This window comes from Zalophus californianus, chromosome 4 (assembly GCF_009762305.2).
Source record: "Zalophus californianus isolate mZalCal1 chromosome 4, mZalCal1.pri.v2, whole genome shotgun sequence".
NCBI classification, from domain to species: Eukaryota; Metazoa; Chordata; class Mammalia; order Carnivora; family Otariidae; genus Zalophus; species Zalophus californianus.
Window position 1 is genome coordinate 45538167 of NC_045598.1, and position 22063 is coordinate 45560229.

A 22063-nucleotide genomic window follows, 5' to 3' on the forward strand; every position below is an offset into this window, starting at 1 on the left:
TTGCTGCCAATCTCTTAGACTGCAAGAAGGGGCTGATTCTTTTTGCATTTGTACACTGTTTTGTTCTCCCAGCCTTTCTTAAGCTCTCCAGGCCTCATGCATAAAATAAGTGTGTAATTATAAGTTAGTACCAACTATAGTTATGGAAATGCACTTAGCAGGAAAAAACCTTTTGTGTTCACAGTACTTGGTTTTTCTTTTTTTCTTTTCTTTTTAATAAGTAAGTTCTGCACCCAACATGGGGCTTGAATTCACAACCCCGAGGTCAAGAGTCACATGTTCTACTGACCTAGCCAGCTAGGCGCCTCAGTCACTTAATTGGCTTTTCCTTAGAAAGAAAATTACATATGCTTCCTGTGAGTTATTCATTCTGTAACTGGAAGCCTGCATCTCCCTCTCCCCTTCACCCATTTTGCCTATCCTCCCAACTCCCGCCCCCCAGTAGCCATTGGTTCTCTATAGGTCTGATGCTGCTTTTTGTTTATTAGTTTATTCATATCATTTTTTAGATTCCACCTATGAGTGAAATCACATGGTATTTATTTTCCCAGATTTATTTTACTTAGCACAGTACCCTCTAGGTCCATTCATTTTGTTGCAAATAGCACAATCTCATCTTTTCTTAAGGCTACACAGTACTCCATTGTATATGTATACCACATGTCCCTTACCATTTGTTGATAGACACTTAGGTTGCTTCCATATCTTAGCTATTGTAAATAATGCTGCAATAAAACATAGGAGTGCATATATTTTTTTGAATTAATGTTTTTTCCTCTGGGTAAATAACCAGTAGTGGAATTATTGGATCATATGGTATTTCTTTTTTAAATTTTTTGAGGAACTTCCGTACTGTTTTTCAGAGACTATACCAATTTACATTCCCACTAGCAGTGTGGGATTCCTTTTTCTCTGCATCCTTGTCAACACTATTATTTCTTGTCTTTTTTATTTTAGCCACTCTGACTGGTATAACATGGTATCTTATTGTGGTTTTGATTTGCATTTCCCTGATTACAGATGTTGAGCATCTTTTCACGTGTCTGTTGGCAATCTGTATGTCTTCTTTGGAAAAATGTCTATTCAGGTCCTCTGCCTGTTTTTTTTTTTTTTTTAAAGATTTTATTTATTTATTTGAGAGAGAGAATGAGATAGAGAGAGAGCATGAGAGGGGAGAGGGTCAGAGGGAGAAGCAGACTCCCCACCAAGCAGGGAGCCTGATGCGGGACCCGATCCCAGGACTCCAGGATCATGACCTGAGCCGAAGGCAGTCGCTTAACCAACTGAGCCACCCAGGCGCCCTGCCTGTTTTTTAATTGTTTTTTTGTTTTTTTTGTTGAGTTGTGTAGATTCTTTATATATTTTGACCATTAACCCCTTATTGGATATATAATTTGCAAGTATCTTCTCCCATTTAGTAGGGTGTCTTTTTGTTTTGTTGATGGTTTCCTTCACTGTGCAAAAGCTTTTTATTTGATGTAGTCCTGATAGTTTATTTTTGCTTTTGTTCCCTTGCCTTAGGAGACATATTTAGAAAAATGTTATTATGGCTTGTATGAGAGATATTACTGCCTGTGTTTTTCCTAGGAATTTTATGGTTTCAGATCTCATATTAGAGATATGGTCTTTAGAGTTTATTTTTGTGTATGATGTTAAAAAGTGGTCCAGTTTCATTCTTTTACATATAGCTGTCCAGTTTTCCCAGCACCATTTATTGAAGAGACTATCTTTTCTTCATTGTATAATTCTTGCCTTTGTCATAGATTAATTGACCATATAAACATAGGTTTATTTCTGGGCTTTCTATTCTGTTCTGTTTATGTGTCTATTTTTGTGCCAGTACCACTGTTTTAATTATTATAGCTTTATATTATATCTTGAAATCTGGGATTGTGATACTTCCAGCTTTATTTTTCTTTTTCAAGATTGCTTTGGCTATTTGAGGTCTTCTATAGTTCCATACAAATTTCAGGATTGTTTGTTCTAGTTCTGTGAAAAATGCTGTTGGTATTTTGATAGGGATTGCATGGAATCTGTAGATAGCTTTGGGTAGTATGGACATTTTAACAATACTAATTCTTCCAGTCCATGAGCATAGTGGTTCACTTCCTTGGTTAAATTTATTCCTAGGTATTTTATTATTTCTGGTGCAGTTGTAAATGGAATTGTTTTCTTAATTTCTCTTTCTAGTACTTTGTTATTAGTGTATAGAAATGCTACTGACTTCTAGGTATCCTGCAGTTTCACTGAATTTATTCTAGTAGTTTTTTGGTGGAGTCTTTAGGATTTTTTATGTATAATGTCATGTCATCTGCGAATAGTGACAGTTTAACAGCTTCTTTACCAGTATGGATGCCTTTTATTTCTTTTTCTTGTCTGATTGCTGTAGTTAAGACTTCCAGGACCATATTGAATAAAAGTGGTGAGGTTGGATGTCCTTGTCTTGTTCCTGATCTTAGGGGAAAAGCTCTCAGTGTTTCACCATTGAGTATGATGTTAGCTGCAGGTTTTTCATATATGGCTTTTATTATGTTGAGATATGTTCCCTTTAAACCCACTTTGTTGAGAGTTTTATCATGAGTGGATGTTGAATTTTGTCAGATGCTTTTTCTGCATCTGTGAGAGGATCATATGATTTTTATTCTTTGTTTTGTTGTGGTATATTATGTTGATTCATTTGCAAATATTGAACCATCCTTGCATCTCCCTGAATAAATCCCACTTGATTGTGGTGAATGATCCTTTTAATGTGTTGTTGAATGTGGTTTGCTTATGTTTTGTGAGGATTTTTGCATCTTTGTTCATCCAGGGATATTGGCTGCTAGTTTTCTGTTTTTGTGGTGTCTTTGTCTGGTTTTGGTATCAGAGTAATACTAGCCTTATAGAATGTATTTGGAAGCTTTCCTTCCTCATCTATTTTTTGGAATAGTTTGAGGAGAATAGGTATTAACTATTCTTGAAATGTTTGGTAGAATTCAACTGTGACTCCATCTCATTCTGGGTTTTTATTTTTTGGTTATTGATTCAGTTTTTTATGCTAATTTGGCCTGTTTAGATTTTCTATTTCTTCCTGATTTAGTTTTGAAAGATTGTATCTTTCTAGGAATTTATCCATTTCTTCTAGATTGTCTAGTTTGTTGGCATATGATTTGGGTAATATTTTCTTATAGTCCTTTGTATTTCTTGGTGTTGATACCTCTCCTCTTTTCTGATTTTGAGTCCTTTCTCTGTTTTCCTGATCAGTCTGGCTAAGGGTTTATCAATTTTGTTTATCTTTTCAAAGAACCAGCTCTTGATTTTATTGATTTTTTTTATTTTTTACTTAAGAATTTTTTTTTTTTAATTTATTTAAGTAATCTCTACACCCCTTGTGAGGCTTGATCTCAGCAACCCCCAAGGTCAAGTCACATGCTCTTCTTACTAGGCAAGCTAGGTGCCCCTTACTAATTTTTTTCTATTGTTTTTAAATTTTTATGTCATTTATTTCTGCTCTGATCTTTATTATTTTCTTCAACTCACCTTGGACTTTGTTCTTCTTTTTCTAGTTCCTTTACGTGCAAGTGTAGGTTATTTGAGCTTTTTCTTATTTCTTGAGGTAGGGCTGTATTTCTGTATATTTCCCTCTTAGAACTGCTCTTGCTGCATCTCAAAGATGTTGGATTATTGTGTTTTCATTTTCATGTGTCTCCATAACTCATTTAAGTCATTTAGTCTTAAGTACCAAAATTGAGTATCAGGTAATAGTGATAGAAAGACTTAATTTCTGATGGCTGTGTAGTAACCCGTGGGAAATGAACTGATTTTGACTCAGGTGAACCCTCATAAACATTCTGGTTACTGCTTATCTTGATAGAGTTAATTCAGAAACTGACTCCTGAAAACAAAAGCTGAGTATGACTTTTTAATTGGCAATTTTCTTATGGTAAAGAATTGTGGCCCTTTGTGTGAATGAATTAGAAATAAAAATTTAGATTATTTCCCTATTTATCATTCTTTATTTTTTTATTTTTAAAGATTCTATTATTTGACAGAGAGATTGAGGGATAACACAAGCAGGCAGAGCAGCAGGCAGAGGGAGAGGGAGAAGCAGGCTCCCCACTGAGCCAGGAGCCCGATGTGGGGCTCGATCCCAGGTCCCTGGGATCATGACCTGAGCCAAAGGCAGACGCTTAACCGACTGAGCCACCCAGGCGCCCCACTATTTATCATTTCTTAAACATTCATTTATATTATTGATATAATTCACATACCATAAGTTTGTCCCTTTAAATTGTATAATTCACTGGTTCTTAGTATATTCACGAAGTTGTACAGTCATCACCATTTTCTAATTCCCTTAAACTCTATGCACATTAGCAGTCATTACCCATTTCCCTCTCCTTTTATCCCTTGGAAGCCAGTAATCTTTCTGCCTTTATGGATTTGCCTATTCTCGAAATTTCATATAAATGGAATCCTATAGCATGTAGCCTTTTGAGTGTGGCTACTTTCACACAGCATGTTTTCAGGGTTCATTCATGGTGTAGCATGTATAGTACTTCATTCCTTTATTCTTTAAAAATACTCCATTGTACAGATATACAACATTTTGTTTATCCGTCCATCAGTTAATGGATATTCGAGTTGTTTCCACTTTTGGGCTCTTAAGAATAATGTTGCTATGAACATTCATGTACAAGTTTTTTATGGTCACATGTTCCTATTTCTTTTGGGTGTATGCCTTGAGTTTGTAATTCTTGTTGCTGTTCCTTTTGTTAGTGATTTTACTAAACTAATTCCACAAATTTTGTACTCTTTGTCATGGTTGGCCACTGAAATCTCTGATTAGTTAGCTTTAATGGTCATCTTATTATTAGAGCTTTCCTTAAATGCCTTGATCTAATAAGTCTCCCAGCCTTTGCTGAGTGACTGTGTGTGCATGTTGGAGTATGTCTTCATTGCTCCAAAGAGAAGCTTGTAACTCTGATTTAGTCTTCACTCTGCATTAGCAGAGAGCCTCAAAGTCAGCCAGTGATTAGAAATGAGAGTCTTCTTGAGCAAGGACACAGCCCTGCATATGTGCATGGCCTTCTTGAGTCCCAGGAATATATCAAGAGTATTTCAAAGACCTCAGTGGAACTCCTATTCCTGAACTTTTCATTTTAAGGTTTTTGGTTAGCTTCTTGTTTGCTCCAACTCTTACTGCCTCTTTAGGCAGCTGGGATGTCACTGTTGCCATTGGTTGTTTTGACAAATGTCCTGGGGAGAAGGTTATTTGCAGTGAGGGAACTCTGAATCAGGTCAGAAAAAGACAAGGCCTGCCAAATGGAGATTTCCAGGGAACTTCCAGACATGTCAAATAATGACAGTTCTTTGAGGATAGGACTTTTGGAGAATTCTGAACCTATTCTGCTCTAACTCTAAACCTATCTCCCCCTTAGTGGTTGCTAGGTTGCTGGTTTTCTGGGCTACCATGATTGTGAGACTGTTGGTTTTGTGAGACTGTTGGTTTTCAAGGCTACCATAGAAATAGGGAAAGGGAGATGGATATAGGGCAACTTAAAATGTCTCAGATCTCACTGTTGTTACTGAGATCAGCTACTTTCTTGAGTAAATACTTCTCAGATTGTTGCAGGCTTTTGGTTAATTTCCAGGGTTCTGGAAAAGTTGATTTTGGTGATTTTTGCTAGTGGTCTGAATGCTTTCATGTAAGAGTGAATTTTTGGAGTTCATTCAGAAGTGCTCAGCTTCCCTATTTGTCATTAATATTTTTTAAAATGTTAGATATATAATGTCTTCTGTTTCTGTTGAAAAAATTAATATATCACATTTTTATTACTAAGCCTTTGGTGCTTAGTATGATACAGGAAATAAACACATTAAATAAATGACAAATACATAAAATATCATTAATTTATTATTCTGCATTTATTGAACATTTACATTGTGTTGGGTAGTGGAATACAGCCGAATAAGGCATGGTCCCTGTTTCAAGGAGCTCTGAGTTTGGTGGGTAAGATTAAGAAAAAAATCAACACCTATAAGAAAGTGTGAGTGTTAAAATAGAAAGATCTACTAGAAGCGGTAGAAGATTCATCTTTGTATCCTTCTCAGGGCCTGGCACACCATAATTTCTCACTTGGACTATTTCACCAGTATCATCAACATCATCATTATTTTTGTCTTTTCAGTTTCCATATCACAAGCAAGATGATCTTTACGGAATGCAAATTAGATCATGTCACCCCCGTCTCTGTAAAGTCTTTCAGTGATTTTCATCAAGCATAGATTGTAGTCCCAGAATCTCTCTTCTAGCCTATAGCTCTCAGAAATATTTGATAGCTTTTGCCCCTCCAACCTATAACTCCTCTTTTCAGGATAGTGGCCTCAGTCCTGTTCCTGGAATATGGCACAACTCTTTCTTGTCTCAGTCTTCACATACATTGTTTTTTTGTGCTGGGAATACCTGTTTCCTAGCTCTCTGCTCCCACCTGACCTCTAATCAGTCTGATATCTGCTTAAATATTACTTAGTAGCTTCCCTAACTACATGGCTGTCATTCTGATTTATATATTCTTATTTTACCCTGTGTTTTCCTCTTATAATCTTTATCACAGGATTTTCATATTTGTATATTTGAAACCATATATTTATTTTTGTGAATATTTGTTTTATCTGTATTTAGCTTAGGATATAATCTCTGTGAGGAGGAGTGTCTTTTTGCCACAGTATACCCTTAGTTAATATTCATAAGTGAGACAATCAGTCAATAGAAAGCATTCAAGCAAAATATATATTGATCTGAATTTAGCTTAGAGGGTGCCTGGTTCTACCATGTAGCAATGCTTGTGCAGTCTCGAAGGAATAGTACATGTTAGATGAAAAGGGGTGGGAAGTTCTTGGATGGCAATAGTAACATCAAGTGCAAAGGCCCAGGAGTGTGAGAAAATAAGATTTAGGAGACTGATTGTCAAATTTTTTGGTTTTAGTACTCCTTTACAAGTCTTAAAATTGAGGATTCCAAATAGTTGTGGGTTTTGTTTTTTTAAAGATTTTATTTATTCGAGACGTAGAGATAAAGAGAGCATGAGCAGTGGGAGAGGGAGAGGGAGAAGCAGGCTCCCTGCTGAGCAAGGAGCCCGATGTGGGGCTCGATCCCAGGTCCCTGGGATCATGACCTGAGCCGAAGGCAGACGTTTAACCATTTGAGCCACCCAGGCCTCCCAAGAGTTGTGTTTTTTAATGAGGTTATATTAATATTTATCATATAAGAAATTAAAACTGAGAAACTTAAAAAAAACACTTAATTCACTTAAAAATAGCAGTAAAGCTACTACATTGTTAATCTAAATAACATATCTTTTATGAAAAATAACCTAAAAAATGGTAACAAGAGTGGTATTATTTTACATTTTCAAATTCTCTTAAGTATTGGCCTTACTCAGAGACAGCAGCTAGGTTCTTAGTCTACTTCTTCATTCAGTCTGTTGCAATATGTTGTATTAGTTGCAGTCTATGAGGAAAATCTGACACCACTCAAATAAGTGATTGGAAAAGGAGGAACATTTTAACAGTCTTTCAGATAGTTGTGGATATTCTTCTTTGATATTAAGCCAAAGCTTAACTTGTTAGTTACAGTATCAAATGAGAAAACATCTCGGTGTACTTTTGTATTTTATTACATTAAAATCCATTGTGTTTTTTTGTGTTTTGTGGATATTTTACCCGTGTATGATTCTGAAACATCATGCCTTGGTCATTTTGAAAGTAACCGGGTTATTGAGTTAAAAAGATTTTCCAATTGGTGACATGTTCATTATAAAGTATTAGAAATCATGTTGATTTTTATCATTATAAAGTTATTAGAGAATCTTTGAGTAGTAGGAAGCTGTCAAACTCATGGAGGCAGATACAAATTATATAAAATTCTAAAAATTTGCTTGAAAGGTTGAACTTTATCATTGGCAAAAAAGTACTGCCAGTTGTTTCCTTTGAAGTGATAGGCTCATTTTACTAATTTTTCAGAAAATGTCAGCCAAATACCCAAGTCTGAATAATCATAGTTATTCAAGGGTGGGGGTTAATTAACTTATCCAGGGTCACACAGAGAACAGGTCTTTCTGATTCTGTTATATTTTATTGCCCCATGTCTAAATTATTTGGGACTTGCCAAAGCATGTTCTTACAATAGTGTATTGTGGTATTTTTCCTAGAGAGCATGAATGGTTTAAACAAGATTTGCCCAGTTACTTATTTCCTGAAGACCCCTCCTATGATGCTAACGTCATTGATGATGAGGCTGTGAAAGAAGTGTGTGAAAAATTTGAGTGTACAGAATCAGAAGTAATGAACAGTTTATATAGTGGTGACCCTCAAGACCAGCTTGCAGTGGCTTATCATCTTATCATTGACAATCGGAGAATAATGAACCAAGCCAGTGAGTTCTACCTCGCCTCTAGTCCCCCAACTGGTTCTTTTATGGATGATAGTACCATGCATATTCCCCCAGGCCTGAAACCTCATCCAGAAAGGATGCCACCTCTTATAGCAGACAGCCCTAAAGCGAGATGTCCATTGGATGCACTGAATACAACTAAGCCCAAATCTTTAGCTGTGAAAAAAGCCAAGTGGCATCTTGGAATCAGAAGTCAAAGCAAACCGTATGACATTATGGCTGAAGTCTACCGAGCTATGAAGCAGCTGGATTTTGAATGGAAGGTAGGAAATTGTAGTATATTAAGATCATTTGTAAAAGTTTGCTTTTTTGTTTTTTTGTATAGTAAGCTGCTCTGATCTACTGAGTTGAGTACTTAGGTCAATAAAAAAGTTGTTTTTGATTTAGATACAAATTTAGTGGTCTTGATGCTTCTGAATCATAAACCCCATTTTTCCATTAATACCAAGTGCATTCAATACTAAACAAAATTCTGAAACCATGAAGAATTGTTGGTGCTGAGGACCTACAATATTTTTTTATTGAGTCTAGCATTCTTGGCCAAGAAACAGAAAGTATTCAACCTGAAATCACCTGAGAAAATAGTCCACCTATTTCCACCTGCATCATAGCAATAAAAAGTCATGTGTCTTTGAAGATGCTATGTTTTTACTTTTCTCTCTTTTCTTTTTCCCACTAGCTATACAGCTAGGGGTCAATACAAATGATACCATCAGGACATATTTATTCAATCAACAAGTACCTTTCTCTAGGTTAAAAAAATCTTTTATTTGGCTAGTGCTTTTAATCCTTGGTTATGTATATTTTTCTTACTCTTAGCCCCCAATTTTTTTTTTTTAAATAGTGCTCAAATTCATTGCAATTCTATTTGAGTATATGTGGGAGGGAAAGCATTTTTCTCATTTCAGATATCTTTTCACTCTTGTTCCTTTCTTGAGGATTATGAATGTATTTTTAAAGGAAGAATTTTTAAAAATGTTCAAATATACCCTGTATATATTCATTTGACATGTTTGAAACATCTGTCATTTCCATTTTATTTGTACATGAAATGAATAAACAAGATAATAGTTCCTTAAAACCATTTAAAAACCAGATCCCCCTTTGCTTAAGTAATTTAGTTAAGAGAGACACTAATGTCTTTAAAATTTCATACAGAAAAGAATTTGGAACTCATTTGATAGATGTTTTGAAAACCCAGAATCGTCTTTATCTGAGCTGCAGTTTTCTTCTCTTCAAAAGGCAAATAATACTTCTTCACAGGATTATTGGGATACATAAGTTTTGTGACAGTACCTGTTTATATTGCCTAATGCAAACCATTAACATGTTAGTTCTCTTTTATTCCTCCTACTCCATATTAATAGGTAAAGGTATTCAAATTGAGGCTGGGTGACCAGAATTATTGTTGACATTTGAGAGCAGAGGCATCGCTAGAATGAAGGCTAGACTGTATATAATCTCTGAGTTCCCTTTAAATTTCTGTTGATCTGCACAGACAATACTATTAGTGGAGATTAAATAAATACTAAACTGTCATGTAATATAAAAAGATCATTCAGGAATTCCTTCTCTACCCCACCTCTGTCCATTATTTCTTTTGATATTCTTTGCAATAACATAAGGGGGATATTGTGTAGTTTGTTTTTTTAACATTTTTCCTTAAAAAAGATTTCACATTTTAGGTAGTGAATGCATACCATCTTCGTGTAAGAAGAAAAAATCCAGTGACTGGCAATTATGTGAAAATGAGCTTACAACTTTACCTGGTTGACAATAGAAGCTATCTTTTGGACTTTAAAAGCATTGATGGTAAGGAAGCTATGCAGGCATGAGCCCTGAGAAGATAAAACTTGGCACTAGTTGACAAGATGTTAAAATCATCTCAAAGACATGGTGGGTAGGTCTTCTATACTGGTTCTTAAGTAATCTAGAGTTAACTAAAAATGCAAGTGAAGTGAAAAGGATTGAAGATGTGGACTTTCTCTAACCCAGCACCTCTCCAAAAGATGTGCCTCCTTGGCATAAAAAACTCACTTGGAGTGTTGGCTGTGGAGCAAAAGTAAGGAATAACAGGGAGGCAATTTTAAAATTGCCGGATGTTAAGTTCTTTGTCACATTTCTTCATTCATATTTTATTATTGTTAGGATTGTAATATCTAAACTTCTCCATTCATCAACTTCCCTCATCCTGGTTGGCCAAATGAGCCTCTCCCTGTATTCAGGTTGGATTTTGATGCCCCAGCCATTCAGGAGACGAAGGAGTCAGGGAGGTATGGGTTGTATCTAAGTATTTAGTGAGTGCCGAAGTCAAACTCCCATGAACCAAATATGCTTGTTCAGTTCAGAGGCCCAGGTGGGATAAAAACAGTAAACCAGGGGTCAGGTGCTGGATAGAACCAGAGGAGAACTGAGTTCAGAGTTAGGGAAGTTGTTTTCAATACAACAGTTAAATTTTATTCTTGAGCTACCACTGGCTGTCTTCAGAAGTACCATCATCAGAATTATCTAGCGTTCTTATTAAAATGCAGATTGTTGGGAACTACCCCCGGATCTACCAAGTCAGAATTTATTTCTAGAGGTGAGTCCTGGGAAACTGGAAATCTTTATTTTTAACAAGATTTTCCTCACCCCATTCCCAGGCAGTGTGTACTGAAGGTTCAGAACCACTGTATAATGGTAACTTTTATTTTTATTTTAATGATATTTTTTGTTAATATGCTGCAAGAAGATATCCTTCAGGGATCTGCTTTCTTCAAATGGGATATCAGTTTTGATTTCAAGGCTGACGCCAAATACTGTGTTGAGAAGGATTTAGGGGTGACATTTTGACTGTTAGTGTTGTGGTTGATGAGTGATGTCTGTTATAATTGTGGGAGGAAAGGGGTATTGCCACTCCTGCTCTTAAAACTCTGAAACATGACATCTGTGAAGTTGCGCTTGTTCAGATATGTTTACTCAGTTTTCTGAATGTAGCATCTTCATAGGACTTGGGCAAATATACCGTTCATATAAATTGCTCTTCTTTCATCCATTTCAGATGAGGTGGTGGAGCAGAGGTCTGGTTCTTCAACACCTCAGCGTTCCTGTTCTGCTGCTGGCTTACATAGACCAAGATCAAGTTTTGATTCTGTAACTGCGGAGAGCCATTCACTTTCTGGCTCTCTCACTGGCTCTTTGACCGGAAACACATTGTCTTCAGTTCCACCCCGCCTAGGCAGTCACACCATGGATTTTTTTGAAATGTGTGCCAGTCTGATCACTACTTTAGCCCGTTGATGATGTTTCTCTAGTTTCTTTCTGTTATTGCACTGTGAAAATCAGATAGATTCTTGAAATTGTTATTTTACTTATGGATATCATATACTCTGGAATACTGATGGAGAGTCATGTATATTTCCAGGGGACAGTCAATGCCATTGAAATTACTGAAAACAAAACATCTGACATTTTATTTACCTGTAGACATCTGTAATTCTATTTTGCCTATGATAAATTTATAGAGGCAGTATCTTTAATTGGTGAACATTGATGAAGATTATTGTTACTTTAAAATTGTGAGTTCACTACAGATGATTAATACACCTTCACTGGTGAATCATCTCATCAAAGGGTGGTTTGGCAACACCTCTTTGCTTAACTATTTAATGTAGGTAAATCCACTTTATTTCCTAAAGTTCAGCAGGCTTTAAGCTGTGTTTATGCACCCAGTTCTCTTGCACAAGATAAAAAAAACAAAAAACAAAAAACAGCCATTAATAAGATGATATTTAAATGTTGAAGCCTTAAAGGCTGGCCCCCAAAATTTCAGAAGCCAAGTTCTAGTAGTTTTAGCTTTTGCAAATACTGCCTAGTGTTGAATAGAAGGGCTGTGGTCCTGAAACAGGTAACTGGTTTCCAGGTTCATTAAAAACAGCTTATAACCAGCTAGTGGTTTTATTTCGAGATTTCCTTGAATAACATTTATCTTAAGAGTCTTCAGTGTTCTACTCAGTATTGGAACATCTGGAATTGGAACAATTTTTGTGTTTTTCATAAACTTAACATTTTTTAAAAAACTTAACATCATTTTAAAATATGCCTTCAGAACTACCTTTCTCAAATTCTTTTTGGCTCTATTTATTTTTGTATTTTACCAAGCATGATAAAATAGTTAAATGAAACAAAGCAAAATATCAACAGTCCCTTAAAAGAGAACTCTTATCTTTGATTTAATGTATGTGGTGGTGGGGAGTGTGTGCGTATGTCCCCCTGCATCCCACAATGCTAATTCCTCATCTGAAGTTCAAGTTTGTCATCACAGCCACCCCTCTCCCCCACCTTCCCACCACCACTTACTTTGTTGTTTGATCCTTGGTGGCTGATTGACTTAGCTTTTAAATCTTTCTGGTTCCCTTTCTTTGTTCTATATCTTGGTTGCTAGCCATCCAGTTTGAAAACACTGTTTTGGCCCTAAGGGCTTTTGTGTACTTCCAAAGCTTGTTAGGCTGTGACCTTCACTGTTGAGGCTGTTAGGATAGGGAAGCCTTAAACCTTTAAAAAAAAAAAAAATCTCTCTTGAATAAATGTATGTGTTGTTTACATATATACATATATGTATTCACACACCAGTGCTTTTAAAGGAAAATTAGTTTCTTTGTTTTGCTTCGTGCAGGTTTTTTTTTTAAAGATTAAAAAGAAACCTGTATACAGCAGAGTTAGCTCATTGCTTATATTGCTTTAGTGAAAGTATTTAATTTTTAAATTATGTGTAATTTATCTAATTTGTATTTATTTATGTTTAATATGTTATAATTAACACTCTCATTCACCTGACTTACCCTAGAAAAGATTAAGCTCTTGAAAACAGGTTTCTCTTTGCCAAAAATAATGTTTTCTACCAAGAAGCAAATGAAAATCTTTGGCCAAGTTTCTCTTATGTTTATGGAAGATAAGCATATCTGTCTTTAAGTAGTTTTGAGTCAGGAGTTTGCGGTGTGTCACATCATATTGGTTTATAGAACTTTTTAAAAATGGTGTTAAGTAACTTTTAAGTCTGACTTCTTAATATCAAAAGGAATCTTTGCTTGCCAATTTGGGAAAAAGGGTGGGTTTGCATTAAACTGTTTTAAGTTTAAACCTTTGAAAGATTGCCATCTAGTGGCACCAAAGGGTACTTTTTGTGATTGTTTTTCTAGGGATAAGCAGTCCTGCTGTGCATTATAGATAGGGCATAATTTTGACCTCTCCAAACGTGTAAATACCTCTTTTGGGAAAAACAGGGCCACCTCATAATATTTGCTTGACTATGATTGACCTTATAAATAGGAATTAATCTGATGATTCCTTATCCCCAATGACAAAATCCCTAACAATTTTGAAGGTGGAGAAACAACAGCAAGGAAGGAATACAGTAGCATTTTAGCTTTGTTAGCCGAATAAAAATTACTTTATATTGGTGATTATCATGTTTATTGAGAATTAAAAATATTATATACTGTTTTCTCATTCTTGCCAGTGTTTGTGAATATCTACATTTTGATGGTTATCTGTTGAATTTTAGGAGAACCAGGGTTGCAATTTTGGTTCTTGGATGCTTATGTTTTTAAAGTATAGCTACTCTGAATCTAGAAGGCATAGTAAATTGCTTTATATAGAGAAGATTTCAGGAGGCTCAGTCCAGCATAATAGGGGCTGGAACATTGTCAAAGGTTTTTGTTACTAATGGGCAGAAAGAGGGAAAGAATTAGTTGCTAAATGCCCACATTTCAGTCTTGTAAGCTGGTTAATTGTGGATGTGGTATGTGGTTGTTAGATCTTGGGTGGGAAGAATTTCTTCAAGTTAAGATTTTAGAGGAGAGCTTCTATTATTAGGTTATAAAGACTTAGCTAAATCATGGAAATGGACTCCATATGGTTCTATAGTAGCATTTCCCGCACTGTATCCCTGAGGTGCTCTGCTGAAAAACGAGTCCATTGAGCAAGTTTGGAAAATGTTATATGCCATACTCCTGCTTGAGGATGAAAATGGATATGAGCATTAAAGACTTTGAAAAGTGCTTCAGTGAAAAAAAGAAAACTTTAACCCTGCTTTGCCCAAATTAATTTAACTACTGTTAAGCTTAATATCCCATGGGAAAAGGCAAATTTGGAAAATACTATTTTAGGAAAATTATTGTCCAAGGTTGCTATAATTAGTTATATATGTAATACATATATTACATATATAATAATACATATGTAATTAATTATAATTAACATAGGGAAGAAGAGAATTAAGATACCTTTTCTTATCAGTTGTAGAGAATATGGTTCAGAATCAGAAAAATTTCATTTTAACTGTGGACATACTCATTTTGAGCAAATGCTGGACTAAACAGAATTTCGTATGTCCGTGATGTGTTTCATAGCACCTTGATTTTCTTAATCAGGTTGTGGTATTGTTTGGGAGCAAAATTTATTTTGTTGTGTTTAATGGATAGCTGAAACACCTTAAACCAGATTACTTGTAAAAAAAGGCCTAAGAAATTAGTGACTAATGCTTATGGCTCTGCGGCTCTGTGGGCAGTGAGTCTATGACATTGATTCTCACTTTCAAAATGTATAGTCAGTGAACATTTTCTAAGTACAGGACACCATACTTAGATCTAATTCCTGGAATCTTTAACGTAGGAACAGATAACAAATTGAATAGGGAGGTAGGCAAACTATTTCAAGTCGGGTTTTTGTTTTGATCAACAAACTTTTGGCACACTTTTGTAACCTCAAGTGTTTGCACTCCTTAGTATTAGCCGTCTATACTAGGATCCTAAATTAATCGGAAGTACCAGTATTTCTCTGTCAGGGAACTGGCTATATGTTTTACAGACAATTCTCCATTTTCTGCGAATAGGGTTCCCATGACAGTTACATAATTGTGGGCTTACTTTTTCTTATTCTCTAGCCAGTTTGTACTCAGGGAACATAAATTGTTTTTTTTATATTAGAAGAGACATAATTGAGGAAATAATCGTAGACAACTGTTACAGGTTTTTTGACTATTTGAATTTATCTGTAGCTTCTATTAATGTGCAGTATACTGAGTTAATATAAGCACTGTACCTTCCATTTATAAAATATAAAAGCTTAGAATGTGCCTACCACAGACACAGTATGTTTGTCTATTCACTGGTTAATAATTTAAATCCTGTTACTGGCTGTGAAATCCCAATATCTAAATGCTAACCATGTTCACAGTTTTGTCTGGTTTTGTTTTTAAAGAACTCCACCTTTTCACTCTGGCATTTCTTTACCTGCTCATTCTGTCACTCTGTGACTTTTTAAATAGGGAAGGTAATTTATTTTAATAATAGTTCTCAGAGGCTGTATTAGAAATTCTGGATGAGGGATATGTGCAATTGGTTAGTAAGTCACACCTATGTTGGACCTCAGTTAGTAACCTCTAAAGTGGGAGGAATAGTCTAAAAGGCCTCCGAGGTACCTTTGAAAGCTTTAAAGTTCTGTCTTTGCTTTTTCGTGTGATTTGTATCAGTGTTCACTTTTTATATATTTAGAGATTTTATACTAGTGTGAATGTTCTGTATTTGGTGAGGCATTTTAAAGGTATATACTTGAAAAAAAAATTTAAATACAGCTGTCCTCTGGAATATAAATGGCAAAAATCATCCAGAAAACCAAACACATTAAAACATGTGCACTTGGCATAAGCAAAATATTACTAATTTGAAGTATTGGAAGTGTTCCATACATTTTTATAGTGATTTTTAGATCCAGAGACCGTATCTATTAACTTAGTTAATACACTTCAGTAACCTTGTGAGGTATAACCATTTTCCAGTTGAGGAAGCAGGACCACAAAGCTCTTCATAAAGCTTTAATGGCATACAAGTATTCAGCGATGATCACTGCTTTTTCTATGCCACCTTCCTCTAGGGGAGAACAGTCTGAATCACCGAAACATCTGAGGGTTAGATAATAAAGATAAACACAGATGTATTGCTTTCAAGTCTTAGAGTGACATAATTTAGTCTTAACTGTATATTTCTTAGTTTAATTATTTGAACCGGTTGATTGTACTAAATAAAATTATCTGAAGTATTTATGATTAGCATACTGATATTTATAAGTACTTCTGAGTTATTGAGGGTGCTTATAAAATACTGAAGAAACTTTTAGGCATGATTCTTTAATTTTATTTACATGATCCTTGTAGCATAGTCTTTTATAAAAAGTAAAACTAGCCCCAGCCCCTGTCTTAAATTATCATAGTTTTTGACTGTTATCTGAATTGGGCTTATCTAAATTTCATATGCAGATTGATGATTTTTCATTTTGTATGGGTATTTAGAAGATAAACACTGTTTTCATCGAGTATATCTCTGTTCACAAACTACTTATTGTTGGCTTGACAGTCTCCCAAATCTTATAGAACTTTGAAATGTAATTTGTTTGATGAGCTTTAAAAATGGTATGTTACTTAAACAAGTTGCAGGCATCCTTACTAGCCTTTCCACATATAATCTTGATGGATTTGATGCAACTGTACAGTAATAGCATAAAGAACAGGACTCACAGTCTAGACTGGATTGAGTTTTAATTAAACTTTTTCAGCCATAACCTGATAAGAATCAGGTTGGGTCTAGAAGTTACCAGACTGTGGGCCTGTATTAACTTAGTCAGCCAGTGTTCCTGTTTACTGCCACCCTTGCAGAGCAGTGCCAGTTTGTAAGCCATGACTGTGATGGGGCTTTGGGTAACTATTCTTTATATCCAAAGCAGTTTAGATTTTATGGAAGTAGCTCATGATTATTTGGACAAGCAAGGTAGGTAAATTTCAATTACATTTAAAGTGCAATTAAGGAAACCCCAGAGTAGTGTGTTCTTTCTAGGAAAAAAAGCTTAAGTATTTGTAGGACTATCCTAGCATGAAAACTTTTCTGAACAGACACAGAGTTTTGACAAGGTTAACTACTTTGTGTTGATTTAAAATTTCAAGGAGGAATAGGAATGTTCTAACCAAGGAGAACTACATAGTTAGTTTTTTGCTGCTTATAAGCATTATTTCTCACAGCTCAAAATCCCTTTTAAGTTTTGTTACAAAGAAAGGCCGTTCTTCTAGACGAATAACATTTTCCTGAATGGGAAAAACAAAAACAAAAATCTATTGCTCTAAACAAAACACCTTAATTGTGCCTTCTCAAATTATAGGAATATTAATAATTAGTCAAAAATTTGTCTGAAGTCATTTTTCTAATTGCTCTCATTTTTCCTTAGTTCTGCCCTCCACAAATGGTTACATTGTTTGCTTTTGCCTGTTTGCTTTTCAAGCTCCTTTGGCCATACCTCACCCTATCACTGTCAGAAGCTGTTCACTGGATGTATTTTTCTTTTCCTTTTATGTTGCTTCACTTTTTAAGTCACTTTGGTGAAATTTTGGCTGCTTTCTCATGTTTTTAAAATGAATGCAGTGATTAACAGTCTTTACATTTCAACCCTTTAAAATGTTTGTAAAGGCAAGAAATAATGCAGAGCAAAGAACAAAAATCTAATTTGGAATTGATTCTCAGTTTGGTTGGATTTCCTCATCTACAAAATGTGGACGATAACCTACCTCACAGATGTGTGTGAGTAACTGTTTGAAGGCCCTCACTTAAATACAGGGTTTATCATCATATTTAAGGTAAATCCCTTCCTTTTTTTTTCTTAATAGAAATCTTTGATACTGATAGGATGAATATCTTGATTTTAGGTAAGTCTCATGTGGTAAGAATATAGTGGTAAAAACGTTTTGAGACCACAGTTTCACAAATAATGCTTTTCTTATTTTAAGTGACTTAAAATTTCTTGAAAATATCAAATATTCAAATTTGAACTTGTCTTTTGTGGCAACAAATATTCAGAACTTCTTAAAATGTTGGCTGAAGCTGCCTTAATGTACCAAAATACAGCTTTCTCTCAAGACTGTTCACAAATATCTGGTTGTACAGTGTTTTGTGTGTTTAATGTAAAATTGTTAGAGAACTGTGAACTCTAAGCAGAGTAATCTAAATATTGTTTTAAGAAGAATGCCTGTGTTCTTTGTCATGTATGCTTAAATATCATACAGTGGATTTTGAGTTCAACAAATAAAACTGAAAGCTGATAGCCATTAGGTTATGGCCATGACAATCATAAGAAAATGTAAGATTGGATATTAATTAGTCAAAAAATTTTCAAGAATATCCTGCGTTCATTTTTTCTTAGCCTATTTTTGAAAAAGAAAATTCCCCATATTCACCTGTTGAAGCACTTGATACATATCTATTAAAATGTTTTTAAAACTTTTGAAATTGGGATCACTTTTTATAATTTATTTCAGGAAAAAGGAAAAAAGCCCCGACTTCGAATGCTTTTGTGTTTTAATAACCATAGATTCAAATTTCAGTTTTGTTTGTTATATATTTTTTGTGGGTGTTAAATGATTGGTGGGAAGGCTCTGTCTTCCAGTAACCACATGGTAAAGATGTCATCTTGAATTACACAGCATTTCATAGTTACAGGTTCTCCCTGATTAATATTTGCACTGTGCGTGCTTATAGATAACAAACACAAAAGAGGAAAAGCAGCTTGATTGCTTATAAGCTTTTTTCACAAAATCAAATTAAAGTCTCTGGTTAATGTGAAAGCTATTTTTGTTTCTGCTCAGTCATTAAGCTAATATTCTACATGTCAATTAGTAGTTACAGAGAAAGCTTTTGTAGAAAATGATTGCCTAAGATTCCTTGAAGAATTCATACCACTTTTGTCATACATTGTGGTTTCTAACTTTAGTCATTGTATTTTCTATTGATGCTATGGCAGATTACTACAAACTTAGTGACTTAACACAAATTTATTATCTTACAGTTCTGTAAGAAGTTCGGTGTTGATTCTTCAGGTCACACGAGGCTGAAAACCAAATCACTGGTAGGGTAGGGCTCTAGGGAATAGTCTGTTTCAAGGCTCTTTCAGGTTATCGGCTGAATTTAGTTCCATGCTGCTGTGGGATTGAAGTCCCATTTCTTTCGTGGCTCTTGGCTAGGGATCATTTACAGCTTCTAGAGGCCACCATCATTCCCAGGCCTGTGGTTTCCTTCATCCTCAAGGCCAGCAACAGGGGACTCATGCTTTGAATCTCTCCTGCCTCTTCTGTCACTACATTTCTCTGACTGGGCGGCTGACTCTTCTGCTTTCCTCTTCTGATTTTAAGGGCCGCTGTGATTAAATTGGGCTCACCTGGATAATCTCTCGGTTTTAAGGCTAGCAACCTTAATTTCATCTGTAAAGTCCCATTTGCCAAGTCACATGTTTACAAGAATAACACCAGGGCATAAAGATCACAGAGGAAAAAAATCTGTTTACCATAGCCATAGAATAGGAAGGAAAAAGACCTCAGACTAGCAGTAGAAAGTCACACTAAAGGCTGCCTAGGCTAGAGAATGAACAATGTAGATGTGAGCCTATGTATTTATAATGGTACGCCATTCATACTTATCTAAATGAAACTATCTAAAAAACATTGTTACTCTAACCTTCATTAAAACATATATAAGTAATGATTTCAATTTGCTTTATGCAAACTTTAAAGAGATTTGTTTTTATTAGTTAAAATGTTTTTCCTTTATTTCCTAAATTGCATGGGTATGGATGCTTATTGTGGGGAAATTTGAAAAGAAAACGGACGCTGGAAGAAACTGAAGAAAATATCATCCCTACCCTTTTACCCCAAAACAAGCACTTCCTAGGAATGCTGTTATATTTTCCTTGTTTTCTCCTCCTGTTTTTTCCCTTAGAATCTATGTTTTTTTTTTTTTTTTTTTTAAGATTTTATTTATTTGACAGAGCATGCACGCACAAGCAGGGGGAGCAGCAGAGGGAGAAGCAGGCTCCCCGCTGAGCAGAGAGCCTGATGTGGGCCTCAATCCCAGGGTCCTGGGGTCATGAACTGAAGGCAGAGAGACGCTTAACTGAGCCATGCAGGTGCCCCAGAATCTATGTTTTAAAAGTTCTAAAGATGTGTGGAAGAGGGCCTGGTCAAGGGAATGCTCTGTCATCTTGGAGGAGCAAGTGTTTCACTAGAGGCACTCAAAAGGAGGAAGGGAAGGTTTTGTTGGTACATGTTTACAGGTTGCTGGAGGTCTGGCCCTATAAATGAATTGGAGTGTGCCAGTGTTAGCCTCTGTTAGGATCAAGTTCCTTTGAATGCTGTTGTCTATTTATATTGGTATATATTATATGATTATATAGAATTATAATTTATATACAAAGATATGTATTATCTTTTTGTACAAAATCAAAATAGTCCATCTTTAAGTATTATGCTAGGTTATGGTTTCTAGAAGACAGATGGCATCTGCTTGGACAGCAGCAATATTACAGTGTTTACATTAAAAAACCTGGTACATCAGTGAGAAATTTAGTTTGAATGCTAGGATTTAAAGAATGGAAGAAATGCGGCTGACATTAGTGAAATAGAAATATAACCACATTGATTATAGATAGAATGGATAGAAGCAATTCTTCTTCCTAAAAACCTATTTCATATCAATACATAGTAATTAGGTACTAGCTTCTATTAGACCAAATAATTCATATTTTAAAAACATAGAAAATACTCAGTTTACCTATAATATCCCAACCATTCTTTCAAGTCTTAAGATTTGAATGTCAAAACCATATTTTTGTTTCTAACATCTTTCAACTACAGAAAGGCCAGGTATTAAAATAATATTTATACAGTATTACATATTGAGGATTTTAGGACATTTTTATCTATATTATTATATTACAGCCTGGTTACAACACTGTGAAGTAGACAAGTTGAGTGTTACTAGCACTGTTTTACTGAGGAAATTGAGGCTTAGACCTGAGCTACTAAATTAGAACAAGAGACCATGTGATGAGGTGGCAAGAGTGAATCGTAATTTCTTATTCTATTGGACAGGATTGTTGCAGGAAAGGTCTCTGCTTAGCCTGTCTCTCTCACTTAAACCACCTTGCCCACAGGCCATACTTAGCCTCACCTTCTACCGTGCACTTCAGACAGGTCTTTTCTCGGAGTGTGGGGAGGGCTGCGCTTGCCTCTCATTGAGTAGCAGATTTAGTTCAGAGGGGTCCAAGCAGAAATGTCACTTTATCTGTAAAACATGTCTAAATCTTCTAGGCATTTCATTCATATCTTGTTCATTATCATTGTTTTTATAATTTTCTACCTATTTTCCTCTCTGAACTCTATGAATACTTTTTTTTTTAAGTTTTTGTTCACCCTGTGCTCATCATGACAAGTGCACTCTTTAATCCCCATCACCTATTTCACCCATCCCCCCACCCACCTCCCCGCTGGTAACCATGAGTTCGTTCTCTATAGCTGAGAGTCTGTTTCTTGGTTTTTCTCTTTTTTTCCCCTTTGCTCATTTGTTTTTTAAATTCCACATATGAGTGAAATCATATTTGTCTTTCTCGGATTTGGTTCACTTGGCATTATACTCTGTAGAATTATACATGTCATTGCAGATGGTAAGGTTTCATTCTTTTTTATGGCTGAGTAATATTCCACTACACACCCAAACACGCCCATGCACACACACACACACACACACACACACACACACACACACACACCCCACATCTTCT

General features: G+C 35.4%; 1 protein-coding gene across 4 annotated transcripts in view; it reads left to right on the top strand.

Moving 5' to 3' along the window:
• PRKAA2 (protein kinase AMP-activated catalytic subunit alpha 2) overlaps positions 1-18741 on the top strand; it is a 76720-nt gene extending 57979 nt beyond the window's left edge. For 2 of the 4 annotated variants that reach the window (XM_027605119.2, XM_027605100.2), the window contains 3 exons: positions 8193-8697; positions 10120-10246; positions 11475-18741. In XM_027605119.2, the coding sequence (XP_027460920.1) occupies positions 8193-8697; positions 10120-10246; positions 11475-11713 (871 nt within the window). In that variant the 3' untranslated portion in view covers positions 11714-18741. Of the gene's footprint in view, positions 1-8192; positions 8698-10119; positions 10335-11474 lie in introns of all 4 variants that reach the window. The other 2 variants (XR_003521989.1, XM_027605111.2) reach the window with 2 other exon arrangements.
• The last annotated feature ends 3322 nt before the right edge of the window (positions 18742-22063 follow it).